Source organism: Ursus americanus, chromosome 9, assembly GCF_024610735.1.
Source record: "Ursus americanus isolate L20-20 chromosome 9, mUrsAme1.1.p, whole genome shotgun sequence".
In the NCBI taxonomy this organism is placed as follows: domain Eukaryota; kingdom Metazoa; phylum Chordata; class Mammalia; order Carnivora; family Ursidae; genus Ursus; species Ursus americanus.
The window spans coordinates 60,418,943-60,442,838 of NC_142135.1; the positions used below are offsets into that span (position 1 = coordinate 60,418,943).

The following is a 23,896-nucleotide window of genomic DNA, read 5'->3' on the forward strand; positions in this document are numbered from 1 at the left end:
GAGCAGGGAGGAGGGGATCCCGCCCAGGGCGGGCTGTGTTCCAGATGAGTGGGAAACAAGAGCATAAATTAAATCGGGTGTGGCCACATTAGGTAGTTTATAAGTAAAATGTCCTTGTGTTTGTCTTTTTCTGACTTGTTTGGGACATCATTAAATATGGTTTGACATTTAAGCCCGTGATTTGTACTTTGAAAAACGCACAGAAGCCAAAACATCGAGCTGCACCAACTATTCAGAAATGTCCTTCACTGCAGGTTGCAGAGGGGAGGAGGCAGGGTTTTGGGGCTGGGCTGTCCATGCTGAGCTCCATGCAGACAAGTCTTCAGCCAGAGGGCGGCGCTGGGGCTCGGTCCTTCTGGCCTGTCCCTCTGGAATAGGGAGCCCTGCGGGGAAGTGTCTACAAGCCACGCTGAAATTTTAACCAGGGCTCAGTGAGTTTCTGGAAACAGGCTGTCAGTTCCTGGCAAACTTGCCAGATCCTACTGGTAAATGCCTTTTTTTCCTGCTCTGCAGCTGGTCACAAAAGGTCGAGGGATCTATGGTCAGAGGGATAATTTAGGGATGAGAACATAAATCCTGGAGCTAAACCAGTACATTCAACAAGCTACATTCTAATTTCCCAAGCAGTATCCGCTTGCTCGATCTGGGGTTCTTTCATGATGTTAAACAAATCTTTGACTTCATAGCGATGCAATAGTAGAAAGGCAAACAAAACTGCAAAGTTGCTGAAATTTAACAACTCACAAAAGACATGAAATTTGCTTTATCAAAGAAAAAAAAAAGCTGTTTTTTCAAATGACAGAGAATACATGAAATGTACTCCAAAACTGAACGCCTAGGGAATTTCTCTTTAATGTAACTCCTTTTTAAGGAGTCAATCCCTATACCTAGAAGACGCAAAATAGAGTAACGCTTTCCTGGCATGAACGATTCTCAGTCCTGCCTGCTCAAAGGAATCACCCAGGAGCTGGACAAAAATCACTGACGTCTGGGTCTCATCCCCAGAGGTGCTGTTTGCCTTTGTCTGGAGTGAAGCTTGAACATCAGCCTGTGTGATTCTGATGTGCAGTCTTGCTTGGGAACCACTTCCCTACATGCTGTGAGTGAGTCCTAAGCTAGTGGCTTCAGCCAGGCAAATGCCATTTATAATTTCAAAGAGAAAATCTACCGTGCTACATTTTTGTAGAGGCAACATGCTCTGGGGAAGAAAGGATTGAGCACAGAGTGAAGAGTTGCAGGTTCTGACTTTGGTTTGTGGCTTAAGTTTTCTGGATCTAAATTTCCTAATTAGGAAAAGGATACCATTCAACTGGAAGCTTTCTAAGACTCCTTCCAATTTCGCCATTCTCTGACTCTAGACCTGTGGTTCTTAACCTTGTTAACAAATACAGATGCCCCGGTCTCACCTTTAGACCTGTTAATCTGATTGGTTTGGGGGGAGGCTATATATCGGTATTGTCTTTCTTTTCTTTTCTTCCGTGTTTTTTTGTTTTTTTAGAGAGAGAGGGGGCAAGAGAGGAGAAGGGCACAGGGAGAGGGAGAGACTCTTAAGCAGGCTCCACGCCCAGGGCAGAGCCCAATGCAGGGCTCAGTCTCACAACCCTGAGATCATGACCTGAGCCGAAACTAAGAGTTGGACGCTTAACTGACTGAGCCACCCAGGGGCCCCGACGTCAATATTTTCCAAAGCTGCCCAGGTGATTCTAGGGCACAGCCAGAATTGAGCATCGCTGATGGTGTTCTTTGTTGAGCCAAAGTCTTTTCAGATAGAAGCTGAGATTTGCTTGTGTGTGTGTGTGTGTGTGTGTGTGTAGTGTGTCCTACATAAATCTCTGTAATGTGCTTGGGGGTGTAATGCCAGCTGAGAGAGTGGTGGGAATTCATACTCAGCCTCATATTAATTCAGGAACACAGAAGTAATGCAAACACATATGTCCACGCTGTCTTAATTAGTCCCTGCTGGTTGCTCTGTTCACCAAGTGAAGAAGTATTGCCAAATGTCTGGGATTCCAGCCCATTATAATTCCCTGTTGGCTTCATAGGACTGAAAAAGCAGGTACGATGGCCCAGAACAGAAATAGCACCCAACATTCACACATTGCCTTGCAATGCATCCAGCACTTTACATATATGATAGCACCGAAGCCTCATGAGACGGAGATTAATTTTCTTAACTTTAGCGTAGAAAACCTGAGAATGTTAAGAATCCAGTCCCCAAACACAGAACTGAAAAGTAGCAGATGCCAATATTCTAACCCAAACTTTGTGATGTCATTTTTCTCTTTCTTTCATTTACCTACTTCATGCATCCACACTGACCCTGACGAACAATCCTTAGGTGACCAGGCACAGGGGTTTGGTTGGATGGGGGAAATACATGATCTCTTTGGGGGTTAAAGGTGAAGAGAATGGGGCTGATAGTGTGGGTTTTTCCTCTGTATCGCTTACAGAGTCAAACCAAAGAGAAGGTTGTGTTGTCTTTGAATGCAGGCAGTTAACCTTGGTCAGAGGAGGAGACACAGGGCACAGGCCAGGTGTGAAACCAGTGTCAAGAGAAGAGATTGCTAGCAAATTAATTCTAGCCTTAACTGATGTCTTGATCCAGAACAAAACAATCTCATTATTCTGGGCTTTCTTCTTCCTTTTTTAAAGTCACTGATACTGTAACTAAAAGGATACCCTTCAAAGTAGCCGGAGAGAAAAAGCAAAAGGCCAAACCATATAGATTTGGCAGAACACAGCAGAGCTGTCAGGTTTGACCCAGAGATTCTATGACCGACCTGAAGAGGCTTAAAATTTTCTGGAAGTTCTCGGATTTTTTAAGCTACGATTTGATCTTCACCTATAGAAAGAAATCGCCATCTGGGGTATAATGTAATTCTCTGTTCTAATAATGCAGGCACTTCTAAAAGAAACTGTTGCTAACATTTTCATATATCCATGTGAAATAATCGAAATTCAGACTGATTCACATCAAAATAAAACAACACAGGAGAATCCCAGGGAACCCGATATTAAGGCATTTCGTGGGGGCAAAACAAGCTTAGAAAAATATGAAAAAGTGAAGTGAAGTTCTTAACATAGTTAGCATTCAGCACAAGAGTGAAGAGCTTGTGCCCAAGTTCCATAATCTAGTTTATACTACATTTGCCCTTTAGGACCTGTATTAAAATTTCAGGGCAGGCCCTATGGAGAGGTTTACAAAATTGTATACTGAAAGGTAGGCAGTGTACCTTATTCTCAAATGGCTGTAAGGCTTGCCACTTAGAAGGCTAAAATAGTAACAAAATCACCAATTTGCATGAGACACATTTAACACCAAACATTTCCAACTCCCAAAGAAAAGGAAATTAGTCTATTGAGGCTGGCTCATAAAAATCATTTCAAAACTACTAAACAATTCTGAGGTTTTAGTCATAATAATACTTAGAGCTTCCTTAAGAAGGATTTGAAGACATCGTATTAAAATATAACGAATAAGTCTCAGCTTCTCCACTAAACACTTGAAAATTAAGACCTACTAATATATCATGAAGTCCTGGTTATATCCCTTCCTTCACCCACCTCCCTCCCCACCTTTTCCTATTTCAAAGGAATCCCTGAGCACAAAAAGGCATGAGGAAATGCAGAGTGTATGAGGATCGAGCTTTTTATCGTGAACGTCTGTTCAGTAAGAGAGATACCGTATCACGAGTGTAAATGTGAGGCGCCCCACGTTTCTGAGCCATTTTAATGATGACTGCACTATCCGTTTCTTGCGCCTGATATCCTGAACTGGCGTGGGCTCATTGTGTAGCTATCTACAAGTCAGATAAATTAAAAAGAAAAAAAGACTCACAAAAGATGTGAACTTTTCTTTGCCTCGTTCATGTAACTTACCTTGGAAGGCAGCAAGTGGCCTGAGTTTTGAACCCTACGACTCACCTGGATCCCAGCTGCCCATTTATAAATGGGGACAACAATGCCTACCTCATTGGATGGACGTGAGGATTAAACTGAGCTAATACGTATCAAACTCCATGTACAGGGTTTTATATAAGACAAATGCGTAATAACTATTATTTTTCACTTTCCTTCAATTTCGTTCCAATGGCTTAGGCAGTTTCTCTCTCATGATGACACTATACTTCTTTTAGCTAGCACAGATGTCAATCAAGAGTGTTCAAAATAGTTAGTGTTCATATGTTCTCACTCTCCTTAGAAACAGGCCTGTGTTAATTCATCACGTGGTATTTCTTTAGTTCTTATTGATAGTTAGTTGGTGTTCCGAGTTGCCCTGAATTCTACAGTGACATCTCTCTTTTTTTAAAGATTTATTAATTTACTTTGGGGGGGGGGCACGGGGAAGGGCAGAGAGAGAGAGAGAAACTCAAGCAGACTCCCCATTGAGTGCAGAGCCTGACTTAGGGCTCGATCCCACAACCTCAAGATCATGACCTTCGCGGAAATCAAGAGTCAGAAGCTCAACCGACTGAGACACCCAGGTACCCCATCTGTAGTAATATCTCTATTAGAAAAAAGAATTCATTCTAATGAAATAGTTCATGTCAGAAATTTTGTGAGCAGAAGTAGAAACAATAAACACAATATGGCTTCCCTTTTCATTTCCCCATCTTGGTCACGGAGTCTATCCTCCTCTGTGGGCTAGGTGACATCTGATTTTGGTACGGGAGGGGAAGACTCCATCACGTCTCTTGGGTGGTTCACTGCCCAGAGGCTCAGCATCTACCCCTGACCTTGACTAAGTAGATTCTTGACCCCTCTTGATAACCAGTTAACAGGAATCCAAGGGGTGGTGGCTACTCCTCAGATGGAACCAAGTTTCTGATCTTTCTAACCTGGTTATCCATTTACATGTCCGATATATTGAACTGGTATTGGCTAGTTGGGTGGATATCTAGTACTCTCTGAGGACACCACCTTTTTTTCACTGAAGGGAGCCCAAGCGGTGATGAGGATGCCCAGCTTAGACCAGTTGGATAATTCTCAGAGGAGAGCTGTCAGCAAGTGCTCCATGACCACTACGAAAAGCTTATTTATACATAAATGTACATTATTTTATATGTTGAAATTTTAAAAATTAGAAGTGAAGACGCGTGTGACATGTGGTGAACACAAGCCATGTCACTCACCTGCCCAGGCTGTTCACAGGCTGTCTGGTACCTGGCCTGCTGGCACAATTCTTTGACTCGCTCGTATTTGGGCAAATGATTTGACTGTTGGATATTCTTGCTGGATTCTTCTTTCTTACGTAAAAACTTCCTTTGACAGAAAAGAAGAAGTTTCTGATGTGAGAAATGATCAGAATTACCCACCCAGAAGAATCCACATTCTTCAAATGGCATGAAATAGATGGTAAGATCTCGTCCACAGGAGCTCAACATTTGCTGAGTCCTTTGTGAAAATTATAAGCTAGGCACTACGAAGAATCATGATCTCCCTAATGCATTAATTTCAAAACTTTGGGCATAAATGTTTAGCTTTACACTCATATAAATGCTTTTCTCTCAATGTATGTATGGAAAAAAACAGGACAATGAGGATTATGAATCAAAAGATAAAACCCAGAAGGGACTCTGGAAATGACAGTCTCATATATTTGTGTCTTTATAACTAGGAAAGGCACTTAGGGAAAGGAAGGAGAAAGGAGAGGGTCAGGAAGGACTCGGGAAAGAAGGCTGAGGAAGTCAATGGACTGGTCCGAATAGGAGCCGAGGTGGAAAAATGCAACAGTAGTGCTTTCGTCCCATCGTACGAAAACTTATGTTTTACAATTCTGATGCAACAGTCATTTCTGTGCTGGCCAGTGGAGAATGAGGAGCAAACCATTCAATCTTGTGACTAGGCTACGAAATCTGCATGCTTAGTAAACCGGAATAAGGGGGAAAAATACCCAGCAGGGAGAGCTGCCCACTAGGCCTGGTTCCCAGAAGCACCCCAGGAACCAGTAATTACCCTCTTTCCACGAGGAATGTATCACGCCAAATTCTGGCTTTCTTGTTTGTTCGAAACCTGAAAGCAAAATAATAATATTTACTGTTGGCATCTGGACATTTTTCCCCATGGATCTGTGCTCACAGTTTATTTAAAGAAACACCTCTCACTTCCCGCAGACCATGACTGTGTCTCCATCAATACGCTGTTCACAAACAGCCCAGAAATTCTTAGCTTGGGGTGATTCTCACGGGCCAGCCGTACTTTGCCTCCACTCCTTTCAGGGGCCGGCTGGCTCTGGGCGCCGGGGTGCTTGGGGCGGGCTGAGGGAAAGCAAGTTGACACACCTGTTACCTGGCTTTTCCAGGTCCAGAAGCTTGAGCACGGACTTGCCGTCCACATCAGATGGCGTGTCGAGCCCAGCGATGTCCAGGATCGTTGGGGCCAGGTCGATGTTGAGAACGATCTGTGGGACTCTGCAAAGGGACAGGTGGTTATGCCCCAGATTAAACCCGGTGGGGGTGGCACGGAGCGCCACTTTCTCCACACCGGGACTCATCAGTCTTCAACCTCCTCTTCCTCTATCTTAGTCTTTCAGGCATAAAACCCTCTAACCTAGATCGGACAATTCCCAAAGTGTTTCCCATGAGCTGAAGAGACATAATAGCGTTATTCAAAGAAATCCTTCTACTGCCATCACCTTCTCGCTTCTCCCGGGATGTCGTGCAAGGGAGCAGCAGATAAAGCACACGGAGGAGGTTTGGAATATCTGGGTTCTGGGCCCCAATGCTGCCACTTCCAGAATCGGGGACTCAAGAGAGGCATTTGTGCCGTGCCAAGCTTCCTCCGTGTTAGATCAGGAGTCTGGGCTGGGGGCGCCTGGGTGGCTCAGTGGGTTGAGGGTCTGCCTTCGGCTCAGGTTGTGACCTCAGGGTCCTGGGATTGAGCCCCGAGTGGGACTCCCTGCTCAGGGGGGAGCCTGCTTGTCCCTCTGCCCCTCTCCCTATTCATGCTGGCACGCTCCCTCTCTCAAATAAATAAATAAAATCTTAAAAAAAAAAAAAGTCCCAGCTGGAAGCTCCTGAAGGACCATTCCAGATTTGGAATTCTACTTGCATTCTTTTTCTTTAACTCTTTTCGTAACTGTTTCATGTACACAATCTTATCTTACATAGAACATTCTGAGGTGGCTGGCAGGCCATGTAAAACCCATTTTATAGTGGGATAAGAGAGATGCAGAGGGAGGCAGTGACTTGTCTAAGGAAGGCAGAAATAGGATACCAGTCCTTTAGGCCTTTTTTCTTCTAAAAGAAAATCATGCTTTTTAAATTTTTATTTTCTTTAAAAAAATTACTTAAGTAATGATTTTAAAAATCAACTAAAGAGCCTAAACTAAAAAAAATTTAAAACTAAAAAAAATTATTTAAGTAATAAGTTTAAAAAATAAACTAAAAAGGCCTAAAAACAGCGACGGCTTTTTTTTTTTTTTTTTTTAAGATAGTGTATGTCTGATTCAAAGAAGGTACAGATGATGTCCCTACGGATCACATTCTGTGTCTGTGTGCACAGTCCATGGGATGTGGATTCTGGTCTGTTTGGCAGAATTAGTCATTGATAGTTAATTTTCCTTTCTCTTTAAATAGTAGACTTCAGTTAATACAATATGTGGTAGGGGAGAAAACAAGGTTTTCATTTTCTAAATTACCAACCTCCATCTACCTACACCCTTTTCTGTTTTGGATGAAAAGAAACCAGCCCCTGAGATTGGTAATCGAATTATCTCAGATATACATGAGCCACGACAGCCAAATGTTGCGAGCATAGCAAGCAGAGAAATACGTACATTGATCCTGGTTCTACACTTGGACCACGAATAAAGAAAGGTACACGGATATCAAAGTCATACGGCATGGATTTCCCCTTGACCAGTCCAAACTGCCCAATATGGTAGCCGTGGTCCGCGGTATAAATGATGTAAGTGTTCTCCAGCTCCCCCGTCTCCACGAGCATATTATACAGCTGAAATACAACGGATGCAAGAGGGCACGATGACAATAGCGTTGCTGTGATTTCCCCCGAATTTCTTCCCCATTATTTTTGAAAGGCAAGAGCCACTTTAACAAGGCTAAGAAACACGATCGCTATCTACGTTAATTCTAGTTGCTTACAGTCCTGGAGGGGAAAAGTCTAATAATAGAGTAATGTAACTTGTTTGAATCTGGCACATTGGTCTTAAAGGTTCTGTGTACCTATTAAAAAAAAAATGACACAAAACTTCACAAAACAGCCTCTACCACCTAACTTACAGGTTTTATTTCGAAAAGTTCACTGTTAAAGCAAATGGTATCATCACTTTTATATAGTTATCAAAGGTTAAGAATAGGCTATTTTGGAGCCTAATCCAACTAAATCTAGCCTTTAGGCATTTTGTGTAGCTTCTGTTGCTTTTTTTTAAGTTTAGGAAATTTCAAATAAAATGTTTGTATTTCTGGTTTCCTTTAAAAAGTCTGAAGATCTCATGATACTGGATCTGTTTTCCTACATGGCAAAAATTCGCTGGAGCCAAGCAGTTGCTCCTTGGTATAGATGTGGGCATTCAAAGTTTACCATAATCCCCACCATGCCTTATCGCTTTATACGAAACCAGCTTTAGGTATTTACATTATTTGCTTAATTCTTGAAGGTATCTGTGAGTGTAGCTCTTGACTTATGGTGTTTTGATTTTTATCTCCTCTTTGCCTCTGGCTCCGAAGAACCAAGCCTGGAGAAGTAGTAGAAGGGGTCAAGATAAGGGAGGGAAGATAAAGTCACTTAACACACACTCACGTACACATAGTCACACACAGACTCTCTCCCTCTCTTAAAAAGAGCAACAACAAGACAAAGAATAAGCAAGAACAGATCTAAAGAAAGCTGGACCAAAACCTGTCACCGAGCCAAGTTGGTGTGCTTACCCTTTCCACAGAATCGTCCACTGACATCAGAGTCTGAAGCCTTTTGCGATGGAGAACGTTTGTAAATTCCATGTGGATGGGCAGCATGGGTCCCGTGTACTGCATAATCCAGTGCTTGTCCATATTTGGTGCGTAGTTATAACTGGGGGTTCTGAAAATATCCAGAAAGGGCTCTTACTATATATATATTTTTAGTCAGTTAGAGAAAGCTCTCAAGTTGAAGATTGTGAAATAATCATGTAGGAAAGGTAATTTAGACATGCTATGTTTTTCTCCCATGTGTCTTCTGTGTTTATAAGAAGAGCTACAATCTTTACTACCCCAAACATCACACATCCCCTAAAGGCATATGGATTCAAATTGACAAAACCAAGACAGGCAGCTAAAAAGGTAATTGGTGCAAGTTCATTTGGATTCATTGAATAAAATGGGTAAAAAGACATCAGATGATCGTGGTATTGTAACATCTACAGACAAAATTCAGTGGTACAGAAGGGAATGTTTTCATGGTGATGTTAACTCATAAATTTTGTAGTTAATTAGGCTATTAGGTATAGTCAAATATGTGGAATAATGATGAATCATCATTTCAACATATTTTTTCTCTTAATTTTACGGGGCTATTTTACTGATTACTTATAAATCTAGTCTATGAGTTTTTCTCATTCCTAACCTTCTCTACAGATACCATTAATTTAATAGGATATGCTGGAATTAAAACCAAGTCTACTTGTGCAATATACCTGTGTATCAATAAAGCTATTTTCTTTATAGACAATTCGATACAGGTGCAGAGCACAATTCTTATTAACTGCAGGGAGGTGGGTCCTAATCCTCTTGAACAGGTGGGTTCAAGCTTATATTTAATTTATCACAGAAACTCAAGTGGTGTCTCATACCATCCATTGGGGACCCACAAAATATGTCCCCTTCTTTCTGATATCTAACCCCAATCCCTTGACCATTAGATGCTGCCACCTCATACTCCCCAAGTACGTATCGATGCTAGAGTAATCCTCACACTGAGAACTGTCTATTCATTTTTGACCTCTCCTCCAGACCCTTCTCCTTAGATGTTATTAAGCACGTAGAAGTTGTTTAATATTAAAAATTTAGTATTTACCATGTGTTGGGTATTGTGTTGTTTTGTATCATTAACTCATTTAATTATCTCTGGAAATTGGTTTATCATTCCCATTTTTTAGTTGAGAAAACGGAGGTGTAGCAACGTCAAATAACTTTCTCCGATTAACGAAGTTACTAGGTAGCAGATCCAAACCTCGATTCCAAAGCCCATTTGTTCTAACAAAACGAAAGAAGATGGACGCGTGGGGTGCTTCCTATGTCCCAGACTACTTTTCGTAGGAGCCACAACTTCACAAGTAACTGGTCTCACAGAATAAGCAACGATCTATGTTGGTTGAGAAACGTGATAGCCAGTGCCTGTTCTGGGGAGGATCCTATCAGTGAAAAATTGTGGATAATGACAAGTGTAGGTGACCCTGTGCCATCTTTTATATTATAAAACTAGAGAAATAGGGGCGCCTGCGTGGCTCAGTCGGTTACGTGTCCGACTCTTGATTTTGGCTCAGGTCATGACCTCAGGGTCCTTTTGCTTGGGATTCTTCCCCCCCCCCAACACCTTCCCCTCTCCTCTCCCTGCTTGGTCTCTCTTTCAAGTAAAAATAAATTAAAAATAAATAAATAAAATCTTAAAAAAACCAAAAACCCCTAGAGGAATAGTCCCTGCGAGCCCAGTGACTTCCGGGACATCTGCCGTGTCCTCGTCTCGTCTGTGTTAGAGCAAATTTCCCTTGGGGCAAACCTGGCGTTTCCGAGCTACACGATTATACACCGGGCTATTTCCATGCATGCTGAACTATGTAAATGCTGCCTGTTGTTGTACGTTTTCTTCTGCCGGTGGGTTTGCAGAACCTCTCTTTTGATAGTTGAAAATGCTGTTTTGGTACTGTTGACCTTCTTGGCACAAAAGAAGGTCACATCATAACCTGATGGTCAGGATGGATGCTGGTTAACTAGCAGAAGTACAACAGCACAAATACCAATATAAGACTGAGCACAGAAGACATCGTCCCTAAAATTGTATAAATTGTGCTCAGTAGTGTAAGTCAACTCCCTTTTAAAGGGGCAGATCTGCAGAGTAGGAAAAGCAGGTGTGGTTTATTTTGCTCACCTGTAAGTGGGGATAATAGTACCTTTCTTTAAAAGTTCTGAGGAACAAATCTATTCTTTTATATCTATTTACGTATCTATCTAATCATTATCTATCATTTATCTATCCATCTATCACCCATTTATTATCTATCTATCTCTGTCTCATGTAAAAGAGCCTAGTACAGAGGCACATGAGTTTCCTACACAAGCCAATAGGCAAATACATTCTACATGAGTGGGTTGAAAAATCCTATCACATTAAAAACCAAACAAGCTCTTCAGGCATCGCCTTCCATTCTTTTTAAGAGAAACTTTCAACATAAACTTTCTTCTGCTTACCCAGTAAATGACTCATGAACCACTTGGTCCCATGTTTTTGGCCTGAAAGGGTTCCTCGTATCTAAAAGTGAAGGCGGGCAGAACCGGCCTCTTCGATCTCAGGGGCTCATGCCGTAGGAAGTAGGAACGGATGTAAGCCCTGTTTCTTATTCTTCACACAGCATGTTGTGGTACAAACAGGATTAGAGGCTGAGGAGGATGAGAGAGGGGCTTCTAAACCCCATCGGAGAGGGATTTTCACCCGTGGGGGTGGCTAGAGGTCAGAAAAATATAGCAAGTGGGTCACGAAAGGTCCCCTAACCATTTACTGGTACGTGCCCCGAAAAAGAATATGGCTATAAAAGATTACACAGGGTTTCTTTATAATACCTAAACATCTTCCTTTTACTGCCTTTGATGTTGGTTTGCCTTAATTTTAAAATAAATCGAGCTGACTTTTTTAAAGCCGCAAAACCTCAACACAAATAAAAATTAACAATAGGGAACCGAAACGAAGGCTCACAGCGGGCAAATTACATCTTCCACCAGCTACCTTGATGTGCTTGGCATAACTCCACCTCACTTTGAGGAATGGAGAAGGTCGCAGCAAATTACAAGCCTCAAATTGGACTCCCGGATTTACAGAACAACATATGTGAAATCTGGCTTGTATTAAAAAGGAGAGTTCAGGTCTGTTGTCAAAGCTGTCCTTCCCCACCCCCAACCTCCTTCTTCTCCTCCCGTAATTTCTCCAAGTGGGAGCTGACCCCCAGCTCTGGGGCTGAAATCCCAGGTGGGGTCTCAGCAGGGGGCAAGGAGGGGGGTATGCATTTGCCTTTTAAAGGAAGACAAACTGCCACCGCTTGCCACAGAACAGCAGCTGTTGGGGGGGGGGGCTGCAGGTGGAAGGTGGGGGGGGTCGCTGGAACTGACGATGTTGTTGAAAAGTGATCTTTTGCCAAAGACCTGTGGTTGCCTCCTGCTGGGGTCTGCCAAATTCCTGGAAGATGCAGCCTTCTGTCCCCCAGTGATAATTAAGGCTTGCTTCCCTAAGAATTGACTCACAATGACTCAGACAGCGCCTGGAGCCCTCAGCTGGAACAGCAGCCACTGAAATGAGCAGGTAACTGTTTTGGGGAAAAGTGGAAAATCACGTGTCTGATTGTTCCAGAATGTTTGGGGATCGGACCTGAAATCTCATCCCAGCCCTGCTAACTTACTAAGTGTGTGATCTCGGGCAACTTTTTTTTTTTTTCTCTAAGCCTCTGTTTCTTCATCTGTATAATGGGAATAAGGACTTCAGAGCTTTGTGAGGGTTTAAGGAAATTTCAGTGACTCCAGAGAACAAATCCTGGGACTGCATCATACCCATCCTCACAGGTAGCTGGGAAAGATCTTATCTGTTAATAGCTCTTTTGATTGAGGTGGCAACCCTGAGGAGTAGGCAGGACACCTTATTTCCATTTTACAAAAGAGAAAGTAAAGTGCACAGAGGTGGCTCAGAAATTTTGTCCTGGGTAGGCGCTCCTTCCACAACATCACAACGACCAGAGTCCTGCACCACAGTCCCCAGGAAGTGCCTCAAAATCCCAGTCATTCGAAGAGCTGATACATACATTCCTTTCTCTCAAAAGTCGGTCCTAAAATCCTTAGCCTTCATCCCGATTTAAAATATTAGCCTTTTCTGCTTCCTGTTCAAGTGCGCCCACCAGCTGCCCAGGGTCTGCTTTTGCTGACAGACAAGATAAAGTCGGACCCTGCAAGGTGAACTGGATGCATCAGTGAAAAGATAGATAACACTGGCTATTTGCTTGAAAACTGAGAGGACAGAGGACTCAATTGTCATTTCTGAGTCTCTGTTCCTTTAAAAAGAAAAACAACCCCCAGTCAGGGCTGCAGTTGCACGTGCCTGGTCTGGTACGACTCGACTCGTTGTTGTCTGTTCCGAGAAGGGTTTCACCCAGTAACTGGGCATTCCAGGCCTTACACTCTCCCCAAAACATGCCTGGAGCCCGCAATAGACTATTCTCATAGTTTAAAATGTTCACTTTTCCCCGGTGGGGCTTCTCTGCATACTGCTTTTCTCCAGTCATGACTTGGCTGGATTTATTGCTCAGCACTAGATTGCAGATCCTTTCGACCACGTGTTTTTGCCTCCAACCTTTGCCATCAATGCCCATTCTCTTTGGGCTTTGATTTTCTCTCCTCTACTGCATATTGGCATAACGAGACTACGAATCCTGATAATCAATAATGTCACCTTTCTTTTTGATGGGTGGGTGTTTGGGGAGACTAATTCTCACTAGAAGAGAAATGGTTTTAAGATATGCATGTGTTGTATATTAAATCCGTATTCAGGGAATTGCAAAGAACTTAGCAGTTCATTTTTACTGCTGATGGCCTTTGCTGTCACCCAGCGAAAAGAAAGACGTTTCTAGTGTTTTATATCTGAACATGTGTTTTCTTCATTTGTTAGTTAATCTCGGACAACAACAAACACTCTAATGATCTGACTCTTAAAGGGTATTGGTAGTGGGACCGTCGTTCTGTAAGAAATGGAATAGGTTTCAATTCCCAGAATAAGCCCGTTATATAGATTTAAGACACACACTCAAAGCATTAAATTGGAAATTCTATCCTTAATCTCCCAAGCCACACCATCTCAGCTTTCACTCAAATTGAACTTATTTAATTGACTTTGTAGAGATATTCCCCACCTGAGTTCAAATGTCTTTAGGTAGGTAACATTTGAACGCACGCTGAAGAATATCAAATGATCTTGATTATAGATACCGCAGGAAACTAATTTAGAAAGTCTTCTAAGATGCTGCAAATTCCAACAGAATTGTGCAAACACACACACGGGAGCCACTTCTGACATTAACTGTAACCGCGGAGTGTACTGAGCAAAGCCGGGGCAGTGCAAAGATCACCTGGGGCCAAGAGAGCAGAGTTTCGTCTCCAGCTTTGTCCCTATCTACCTATGTGACCAGGGCAAAGCCAACTGGGTCTTTTATTTTTTTTTTAAATAGAGTTTGGGCCTTCATTTTTTTTAATCTAAAAATTTATGGCATTAGATGATCTCTCGGTGTCCTTTAATTCATAAAACCGACTGCTTAAATATTTTTATGCTATTAAAATATGTTTTAATGTCACCTCGGTGGTGGGGTTAACACACTTATTCATTTGCTAAACAAAAAAGTATCTGGCAAGGGATGGGGCAGGAGCCATGCTCCCAGGCACCAGAGGGAGAGATGTAACACCTGGCCCTGTCTTCAGGAAAGAGCTGTCTTGACTAACTCCAGGGCCCCCTTCACACGGTATCCTGTGTGAATGCTGCCCCCTGGAGGCGTGCAGTTTGACTTCAAGGGTCTGGGTAAAAAGCCAGTGCCATGGGATATATAGTCAATGACAGAAGAACGAAGTGGGAACATAGGAAAGGAGCAATGAGTTCCACCCAAATGAAAGATTTTTTTTTGGAGAATTAAAAATTCTCTCATCTCCAAAAGCACTTTCTTTTATGGTTCTGTGGAAGAAATGAAGTGAGACTGTGCAAATTCTTTCAAGGAAAAACATTTCTTTTCAACTGCAGCAACAAAAGTGTTTCAAAAACTTCGTTCTGAGGCTGACGCAGAGGTAGTTGTCCCTTTAACACACCGAGTCATCCCCAATCTCACAAGCTATCGGACCTGGATTGTTCTACCAAGATTTTATATTTCACTCGAACCCGTGTTGTGTGTTCACACACATAATCACACACATTTCCAGGAATGGGGAGAAAGAACTGATGAACAACAACAAAATTTCAGTTGATAGGGGGATGGTAGGGGGGATAAGGGGATAAGGGAGTCTCTTAGCTGCCCCCAGAGTCCTCGCGTAGGTGAATGGAATCTCCCTTCCTGTCACCACTGCCCGTTATTGCATCATGACGGCCAGGGGAGCAGAGCTGTGTCACAGCGAGAGTGAGGGTACAGCAGCACCATGAGGATCCTGGGACCTAATTTACCGAAAAGCGCACTAGGGTCAAAGAGCTTTATGGTAAAGATTATGATATGTGGTGTTAGATGGAGGCTCCCTCAGATGCCACCGAGGCCGAGAACAGCTGAGCTGCTTCTGATGAAGCAGCCTCTGGTCACAAGGGGTCGATAGCTGTCCTCGTTCTTAGTCGGTTGGCAAAACCTCCAGCCTCGGTGTGTAAAGCCAGTGTTGGCCTGGCTTCCTTCCTCTGATGGGAATGGAAAGCTCCGCGGAAACACGATGCATTCACTCTGGTTGGAGAGGGCCAGGTGACTTCCCCCTGAGGCGCCAAGAAAGGCATCTGCAGACTGCGTGACCACCAAGGAAGGCGACCTCAAGGCACCTGTTCACGTGACTTGCTTCTCCCAACAGGGGAGCGTCTATAGCTTCTCACTGTTTGCAGGGGGCTTGCCAAACATTTCTGCAAAGTACTTAACTTCTTACATCCCTTTGCTCGAATGGGTGGCTCATGTTTTCGCTGAGGAAACTGGCCATTCGGGAGCTCCATGCACCACGATGAGCTGCCTGTCTTCACCTGTCTCACTCCTTTTGTCTACACACTGAACTGTGGACCTGCGCAGTCACTCACAGTGACAAGAGCCACACACACGGACTCTTGCCGGCCCCCTCCTCCAGCGAGCGACAGCCGGGGAGGCCTGGACAACTAAGATGTGGGCAACTCAGGCCTTGTAAGGCCCGCAGGAGACACAGCAGATCTCTCCGTGCTGGGGGCACCTAAGCCCAGGGCTTAGCAGCAAATAGGAGCTGAGGCGCTAACCAACCGCATGGACTTTCAGTTTCTATGGCTCTGAGGGTGTCCTCACTGGCACTTGCTCGCGGCACACATTTTGCACCTGGAAAATATAACACAGCCAGATTGGTGCTTATCCTGTCTGGGTTTTCAGAATGGCCAGGTGCGAGAGGCTCGTCCCACTGCGAGTCACCTTGTCAAGAGAATTGTCACGTCACAACGGACACGTATCGACTTGTCATTTCTTCAGCTGCTTCCCGTCAACATTGAGCCAAATGAAACCGCACTTTTTGTGGGTCAAGAAAGATGGAATCAAGAAAGAGCAGCTTTAGATGGGTCATCTTAAGAGAAAGAATCACTAAGAATCAGCATCTGTGAAGTGGCTTCTATGGCCCAGGCCCTGTGTGGGGACTTGACCCATGCTTCCTCTCTTCATTTGTTCATGACATCACGTCAAAGTGCTATCATTATCCCCATTTAACAGATGAGACAATGGAGGTTCCTAGAGGTTAAAAAAATTGCCCAGGGGCTTAGTGGTGAGAACAGATGAAAAAGGAACCCATGCTTGTTTGTCTCAAAGACCTAAATACTTTTCACTCTGCCATGTGTGGATTTTGTTTTACAGAGTCACTAGGAAGGCACACAGGTGGTTCATGTGAACTCAAAAGGAATAACCGAGAAACAATCTGCACGTGAAAATGACCAAGTTACATATTTTGTCACTACCCCACCAACTGTCACTACCCCACCGCTGACTCTCTGCTTACGGTTACGTACAAATTCATTCAAGTCCTCAAAATTCTGCTAGTTCCCCTTTCTCGCTTTAGCCCTTAATGCCTTCCTTGCACTCCATTCTCCTAGGTCACATCTCAGATCGCCTCACTTAACGTGGCGGTCACTTGTCTGTCTGCAATTTCTTCCTGAAATCACCTACCCAATCTGTAGTATCAGTGGCAGAAACTGTACCCATTCTTTGAGGCCCACTCTGAATGTCTGCTGGTCCATGACTTTTCCATGCTCCCCTAAAAGATGTGAACGCTTCTTCCGTCAAACTTCCATAGCCCCTTGAAGGCCTGCCCTAGCACTTACGCCTTCTGTTTCGACCGGTGATAAGGCTATTTGGACACTGGCCCATCCTCCCCCCACCCCCCGCCTGAGTAGGGGTTGGGGGCAAACTCATCCTATAAAGGATCAGAGAGCAAATATTTGGGGCGTTGCAGGCCATACTGTATCTGTCACAACGACTCTGCTGTTGAATTGTGAAAGCGGCCACAGATAACACATTACAGATGAGTATTTGTTGAATTGTTGTTGTATTTCAATAAAATTTTACTAACAAAAGCTGGCGGCAAGCTGGATTTGGCCTCAGTGTGCCAATCCCTGTCTTTGCTCATTGGTTCCTGATTGTGAGCTCGTGTTTTCCTCATGCCTACATCCCGGCTGCACCGGAGAGCGCCGCTCATAAATACTTGTGGAATCAAACAGAACTTTTACTTGCGGGGCTCAGAGATGCTGCCGTTTAGCTGTCACGAAGGCCCTATCAAGAAGTCTGCAGGTCCCCCTCCTCCCGCGATTGTCTGTGCATGCCACGGAGCTGTCAGAACCTCTTGACCTGCGGCTGATTTTTCCATAGGCTCAGGACCTTGCCTGGAAGCTTCAAAGGCAGGCTGACTTCTAAGGAGCCATAAAACACCGCATTTTGTCAGTCCCTTCTCCTCAAGCTCGGGAAAACACCAGTAAGGGTTGCAGTTGTAGCAAAGCCACCTTAGGCTGAGAATCTGCCCAGGCAACAGGAGAACCGACGCAGAGTGATTTTCTGATTCAAAAGGAAAGAGAAAGGTGGGCCCCAGGGAAGGGGAGAAGACTGCAAAGAACGTTCTCTTTCACTGAACCAGCATGTTGCTAAATCTGTAAGTGATCTGTCATGGAGAGCCCCTCGCCCCTCGTGGGCTCGGCTCATGAATTTAGTTGCATGGCTGTATGTAGGTAGACCTCCAGAAGCTTGTATAGCCATCCACAGCGTTCTTTCCCGAACACAGCGGCTCACCCAGACCACAACCCCCAGGTGCTGGGGCAACCTGCTTTCTTTGTTGACAATAGTTTATGCATTGAAACGCTCCCATCCTTCCATCCTACTGGGCGTGTTCAGCAGGGTATCTGTCCTGCTTTTATGTTTACTGTTAGTTCCTGTCCTCAGTCGGCTCTGACCTCCTTCCTTCTTTCTAAAGCACTCGATATGATAGAGACGACCTGAATACCACTGGCCAAAAGCCATCAGTTTATTAGTTATAAGATAAAAGAATAAGAATATAAGGAAAGGTTCTTCAGGGATATGTAACGACCAGCAACTACAGTGCCTTCGGTATGTCTCTCTTTTCATAAATACATTTACGCTATTTTCCTTCTGTCTGGGATTGCGGCTGGGAGATCAGTGTGGATGAGAAGAGATGATACTTACGCATAAACAGATTAAGAACCAATTTTGGAGGGTTAGTGAGAAGGAAACATGAATTCCTGGGTCCCTATCTGTCTGATGGCCGATCCTTCGGCAGAACACAGAGCCAGCTGCTCTGTAGGGAAGGCTGCATGTGATTGGGAAGGAAGCGAGTCGATAGAGTAAAAAGCAAATTCATGTTCTTGCTGCCAAAGCGTCTGGACTTTTCCACTCTTGGCTAGTGAGAGTTACCGGCATAACAGGGCTCTCTGCTCTCTGCCTCAGCCCCCTGCACCATCAGCCCCCTTCCCTGAGCCTCCCCTCCCCTCCTTACCAAGGCTCCTGCCTCTCAGAAAGAAACATCAGGTTATCCTAAAGCCGTGACCTGAGAAGGCCTCTCGGGCAAGCCCGTGCAAGCTACTTTCTGCAACAATCCTAATTGCACAGCTGCGGCAAAGCTGCCCCCGGTATTCACCTAGAAGACAAACCCATGTTGCTACAAGCCGACCAGGGGGCGCCGCTCTGCTGCTACGAGGAGCAGACCATTTGATTGTTATTTTTATGAGATCGTGCTCAGGAATATTATTTAAGACAACCGAAGGGAACGCTTGATACAAATTTCCCCCACTCACCCTATGTGCTTCTCCTCCTTTCCATTTAGCTACTTAACAAAGGTTGGAAATGTGATTCCTAATCACACCTAGACCAGGTCCTTTATGCCAGGCCCCGTGGCCAGCCTGCCCCGTGGCCTCATGGCAGGAGCTGGTGTTCCTGCCTCTGGAGACACAGCGTGGAAGGAGATGGGGTGAGGGAGAGGAGAGAGGTGGGGAGCAAAGGAAAGGCCTGTGTTCAGCAGGTCCCGGAATGACGTTATTACTCACATGTGTTGGGAAGCATTGGGGTACAGTTTTGAAAACTGTGGGGCCGAGTCCTCGGGGCCATGGGGCGCAGCATGGCTGATCACCATCATAATGGGCCTATGGGGATACATTCTCTTAGACATTTTGAAGTAATTAATGCTCTCGTTAGTGATTAAGTCTGTGAAGTAGTCCTGAAACATACATTTGACACAAAACAAAAATTACAAAAGGTGACATTCATCAGATCACATTTGAATACTGCTTTCTTCAGAAGCATCTCACTGAATGAAGGGATAAGGTCTAAAGCAGGAAGGAAGTTGATACTTCCCAAAGCAGCAAAATACCTTCCGTAACAGACAAAATCAGTTGCCAGTTACTTTCTAGGGGGGCTAGCTTGGTAACGTGCAAAAATTTTACTTTAAGTAAGGCACAACTTAGCAATTAGGAAAGAAAAGTCCAGTCCTGTTTGCCCAAGATAATGATCAGATCTGGCAATCCAAACGCTAGAGCCCATGAAACACCGGATACATATTTCATTCTCAGGTTTCATTGATGTAATTCGTTGACAAAAAATTTAATTACTTCAAGGGCAGGAAACACCCACGCCCACTACAAATTCACAGTTGCAGAACACACATACACAAACACGCGTGCACGCACGCACAAACAAAAGGTCTTTTCTTTAAATTAAAAATTCACCTGTGGGAATTACACAATAATTGCTAACGAAAGCCATGGCCAAATTCCGGGTGCACAGGGAAAAGCTGCAATATTTTATCAATTAATTCACTTGAAACACTAAGTATGGGGAGCATTTGATTTCCTGCAGATTATACTGTTAATTGCACAACTAAAATGATACAGCTGCTGGGATTTGAGCCTAACTTGTTAATAAAATGACTTAAGCTGCCGTCCGAGGGACTGATGGAACTCTGTAAGGGGGAAGGAAGAAATGGAATGAAAAGGAACGATGAAAACTTAAATTAAACCACCTGCTTCCTCTAAGCGGGTATCGTTGGCCTGGAGCTCCAGCCCAAAGGTTATTCAGAAAGTGCCCAGACAGCATTCACAGTGTCAGAGGCTCCCAGGCATGACTAATCATATGTAGAGTCAAGGACCAGCACAGCTGCGAGAGCCGTGCCCAAGGGAGGAAATCTGTGTCACATGTCATTGTGAGGACAACTCCACAGGCCCTCACCTTCTTCCATGGGAGTGTCTGTTTCATTCCTTCTCTCACTAAAAAAAAAAAAAGCCATATATTCTTTTTGGACACAGTTGTCTTTGACACTTAATCAGCTGTGATAATGGGCAAGTTACGCTAATTTTAGTCTTTGGAGGGAATCTTGATTACTTTGCTCTCCTTAGGACAACAGGGAAAGAAAGGTTAATAGCTTGAACAAGGAGCATGAAAGCATCCCCACAGATCAAAAATGATAGCGGTGACAATTAGCACACTTTGTAGGACATTGCTCAAATCTGCCTCCAAGGTCCCCACCAGCTCTCGACTTTGATGAGTCTGGAATCCTATTAGCAAAGTTCATGAATTCATTTGCATTCATTGTTTTCTGAAGGGGACGGAAGAGCCAGACTTACACCTTATCTCCTACCAAGTTCCTCGAGCTCAAATCGGGCCACGCGTGAAGGCAGCACTGTGCCAAAATTAAATCAAGTTCCCTCTCTGATTTCTACCAATGGCTCTTTCGTCATGATCTATGCTGGCTAGAGCAGATTGTCAGCTTCTTTTAGATAAGTGAGGAAGAGCTGGGCCTGGCTAGAAGGGACGAGGATATTTCAGGCTAATTAGCAGGCTAAATTCGAAGATATTTTCCCCTTCACTCTTGTCATCTGAAAATTGTTTTATTTTAGGTTGGCAATCACAAAACCTTTGTGAATTTTAAAAAGTCTAATCTGGGATGCATTTGTTAGAGACACAGAGGGACGTGTCGATTTCAGTTTCCATGAACTGATTTGGAAATCCGAGGATTGATGGCCTCAGTGACTTTTGTGGACTCTCGCTGCCGTGGGGCAGGTGTCCTTGTCACACATCAATGCTGGGTCAGGCAGGAGGAAAAGCAAAGAATGTGGTTTCCCGAACTTCGATTATTGTGCTTGTTGCTCTAAACCTGAAGCCACAGACGAAATGCACTTTTATGCCAGTGAAAAGCAAGATGGTATAAGATGAACATTTGATTATGTGGACAAATCCTCTGGGGAGTAGAAAAATAAAAAAAAAAATCACAAGACCGAGTGGAGGCATCTATGATTTTCTTGATGATACTTCATCAAAGGCTGATTGCCTTTCATCCTAATGAGGGAAAAAAGAATCACTATTCAAAGTCAGTGTTCCTTGAAAGTCTTTTTCTTGCCTGGAGTTTAAAATTACCTTAAAATTTCTCATTCTAACATTGTGAGAACATAGAAAGCCAATCTCGTGGATAAGTTAACTCACTGAAAATGGCTTTTCCCCATTATGCACAAAGTAAATTGATGCAGGGTAAAAGTGCCTGAAAATTACCTTTGCATAATCAAATCCATGCTTTTCTTTGATGCCATTGCGACAAACAGTGTAATTATAGAAACGAGAATTCTTGATTAATCCAAGCCATTCTCGCCACCCAGGAGGGATGTAGCTGCCATTGTATTCATTGAGGTATTTTCCAAAAAAGGCTGCAAAGGGAAAAAAAGGATTATTTTCTCATATGAAATGATTAATCACAAATAAATGCATAAATGCATAAGCATGAAATTAGGATTTGAAAAAGGGGCAGTAAAACAAAAGTAAACCTTGGTAACAGTGGACGCCAAAATAATAGTGTAATACTCTGCTTCTTTGACAAAGAGACACACATACGTTTTCCTTTTGAATAAATAAGCATAGCACCCACGTACGGGGATTATAGCACAATAAAATCACCATAATGATCACGGGACTCTGGGTGCATCTATCTCTTGTGGTTCTGCTGGGATGAAAGCAGATGGACCCTTTTGTTCCGCTGATGTAACTGTCAGAGAGGTAGCCAGTGGAAATGTGGAATGCTCTCTCTGCCCAACACTGCGAGGCTGAAAGTTCAGTCTTGGTGAGAAAATAAGTTCTCTAACTTACTATTTGAGAGTTATAAATTATAAAAACACCATAGAAAAGCTTGTCCTTGTGTTTGCATAACCAGAGTACAAATTTTCCAAGTCAAGGAACCATGGTAAACTCCATTTCTAGGGCACATGGTGAGGGGTTTTATGTCACACACATTTTATGGCATCGGTGTTCACGTTATGTGTGTTTTCTGAACGTGTATGTCTGTTGTTGATAATAAAAAATTCTGGTGACACAGAATTACTACATAGATGACAAATTTTCATAGAATCAGAATCTAACAGAAGTACATGGGACACAGACACTCTACTGCTCATTGATGAGGCCCCTGGAGGGACTTCACATTTGTAACGTTGGCATGTCCCGCCCAAGGAAGGCCACGGTGCGACAGCGCTTACCGATCCTTTCAGAGGGAAACTTTGGATTTGGATTTGTTCCTCTGCCAAAGATGATGAGAGGAGAAGGGCAAAGAGGGAGAGTAGGGCAGGTTGGGGTTTTGGGAACAAAATGGGTTAGATCTTGAAGTCAAATGCCTTGTAATTATCAGACGGGTAGCCAAAAATGTATTGTCAGCACACTTTTGAGAAAGAGCGTACTATTATTTTCCCTTTTTTTCTTTCTTTTTCTTTCTCTCTTTTCCTTCCTCCCTCCCTCCTTCCCTCCCTCCCTCCCTCCCTCCTTCCTTCCTTCCTTCCTTCCTTCCTTCCTTCCTTCCTTCCTTCCTTCCTTCCTTCCTTCCTTTTCTTTTTTGATATGTTCACTTACTCTAATCACACTACATACACCATGTTACCACCATGGAATGTAAATTCAGGTTAGACAAGAGAGCTTTGCAAGGACAATAAAGCATTCTGGAGTCTCCCAAAGTTTGTGTGTAATGTCTGACCAGATCACCTTGCTGATAAATCATTAACCACTTCAATTACAGGTAATGTATCAACATTTATGATTCATACAGAGAAAATAAGCAAACTGCATTACATTTAGGAAGTGTTTTTCCTTTACCTTGGCATTAGTACTTAAAAATCCACATTTCTATTTCAAGATGACATTCAAAAATTATTCTGATACCCCAGCAGCATAACTTTAACCCTGAAATTACAGAAAAGCCAAACTGGGATCCATAGTTAAGGTATTCTCATGTTTACATGCATGATGCCGAGATAAATCCTACTTCTAAGCAGCTGTTACCAGTTTCTTAGGTTTGGTTTAAACACACACACATTTTCATTTGTGGGGAAAGTGCAGAATGTTATATCCCGTGCACTGTTCTGACGGGGTTCTTTAAAAACCAACCAGCTCTCAAAACTGCAGGACTCAATCAGCCTGCAAGACAAGGAGGGTACTATTTCTAATAGCTGT

General features: G+C 43.6%; 1 protein-coding gene across 6 annotated transcripts in view; it reads right to left on the minus strand.

Moving 5' to 3' along the window:
* The window catches only part of SULF1 (sulfatase 1), a 167,644-nt gene that overhangs the window by 31,717 nt on the left and 112,031 nt on the right, over positions 1 to 23,896 (minus strand). For 4 of the 6 annotated variants that reach the window (XM_045810133.2, XM_045810135.2, XM_045810132.2 and 1 more), the window contains exons 6-12: positions 21,959 to 22,110; positions 19,465 to 19,634; positions 8,889 to 9,039; positions 7,778 to 7,953; positions 6,282 to 6,410; positions 5,956 to 6,012; positions 5,133 to 5,262 (exon numbers count right to left, since the gene is read on the minus strand). In XM_045810133.2, coding sequence (XP_045666089.1) covers positions 5,133 to 5,262; positions 5,956 to 6,012; positions 6,282 to 6,410; positions 7,778 to 7,953; positions 8,889 to 9,039; positions 19,465 to 19,634; positions 21,959 to 22,110 — 965 coding nt within the window. Of the gene's footprint in view, positions 1 to 5,132; positions 5,263 to 5,951; positions 6,013 to 6,281; positions 6,411 to 7,777; positions 7,954 to 8,888; positions 9,040 to 19,464; positions 19,635 to 21,958; positions 22,111 to 23,896 lie in introns of those variants that run through there. The other 2 variants (XM_045810136.2, XM_087864836.1) reach the window with 2 other exon arrangements.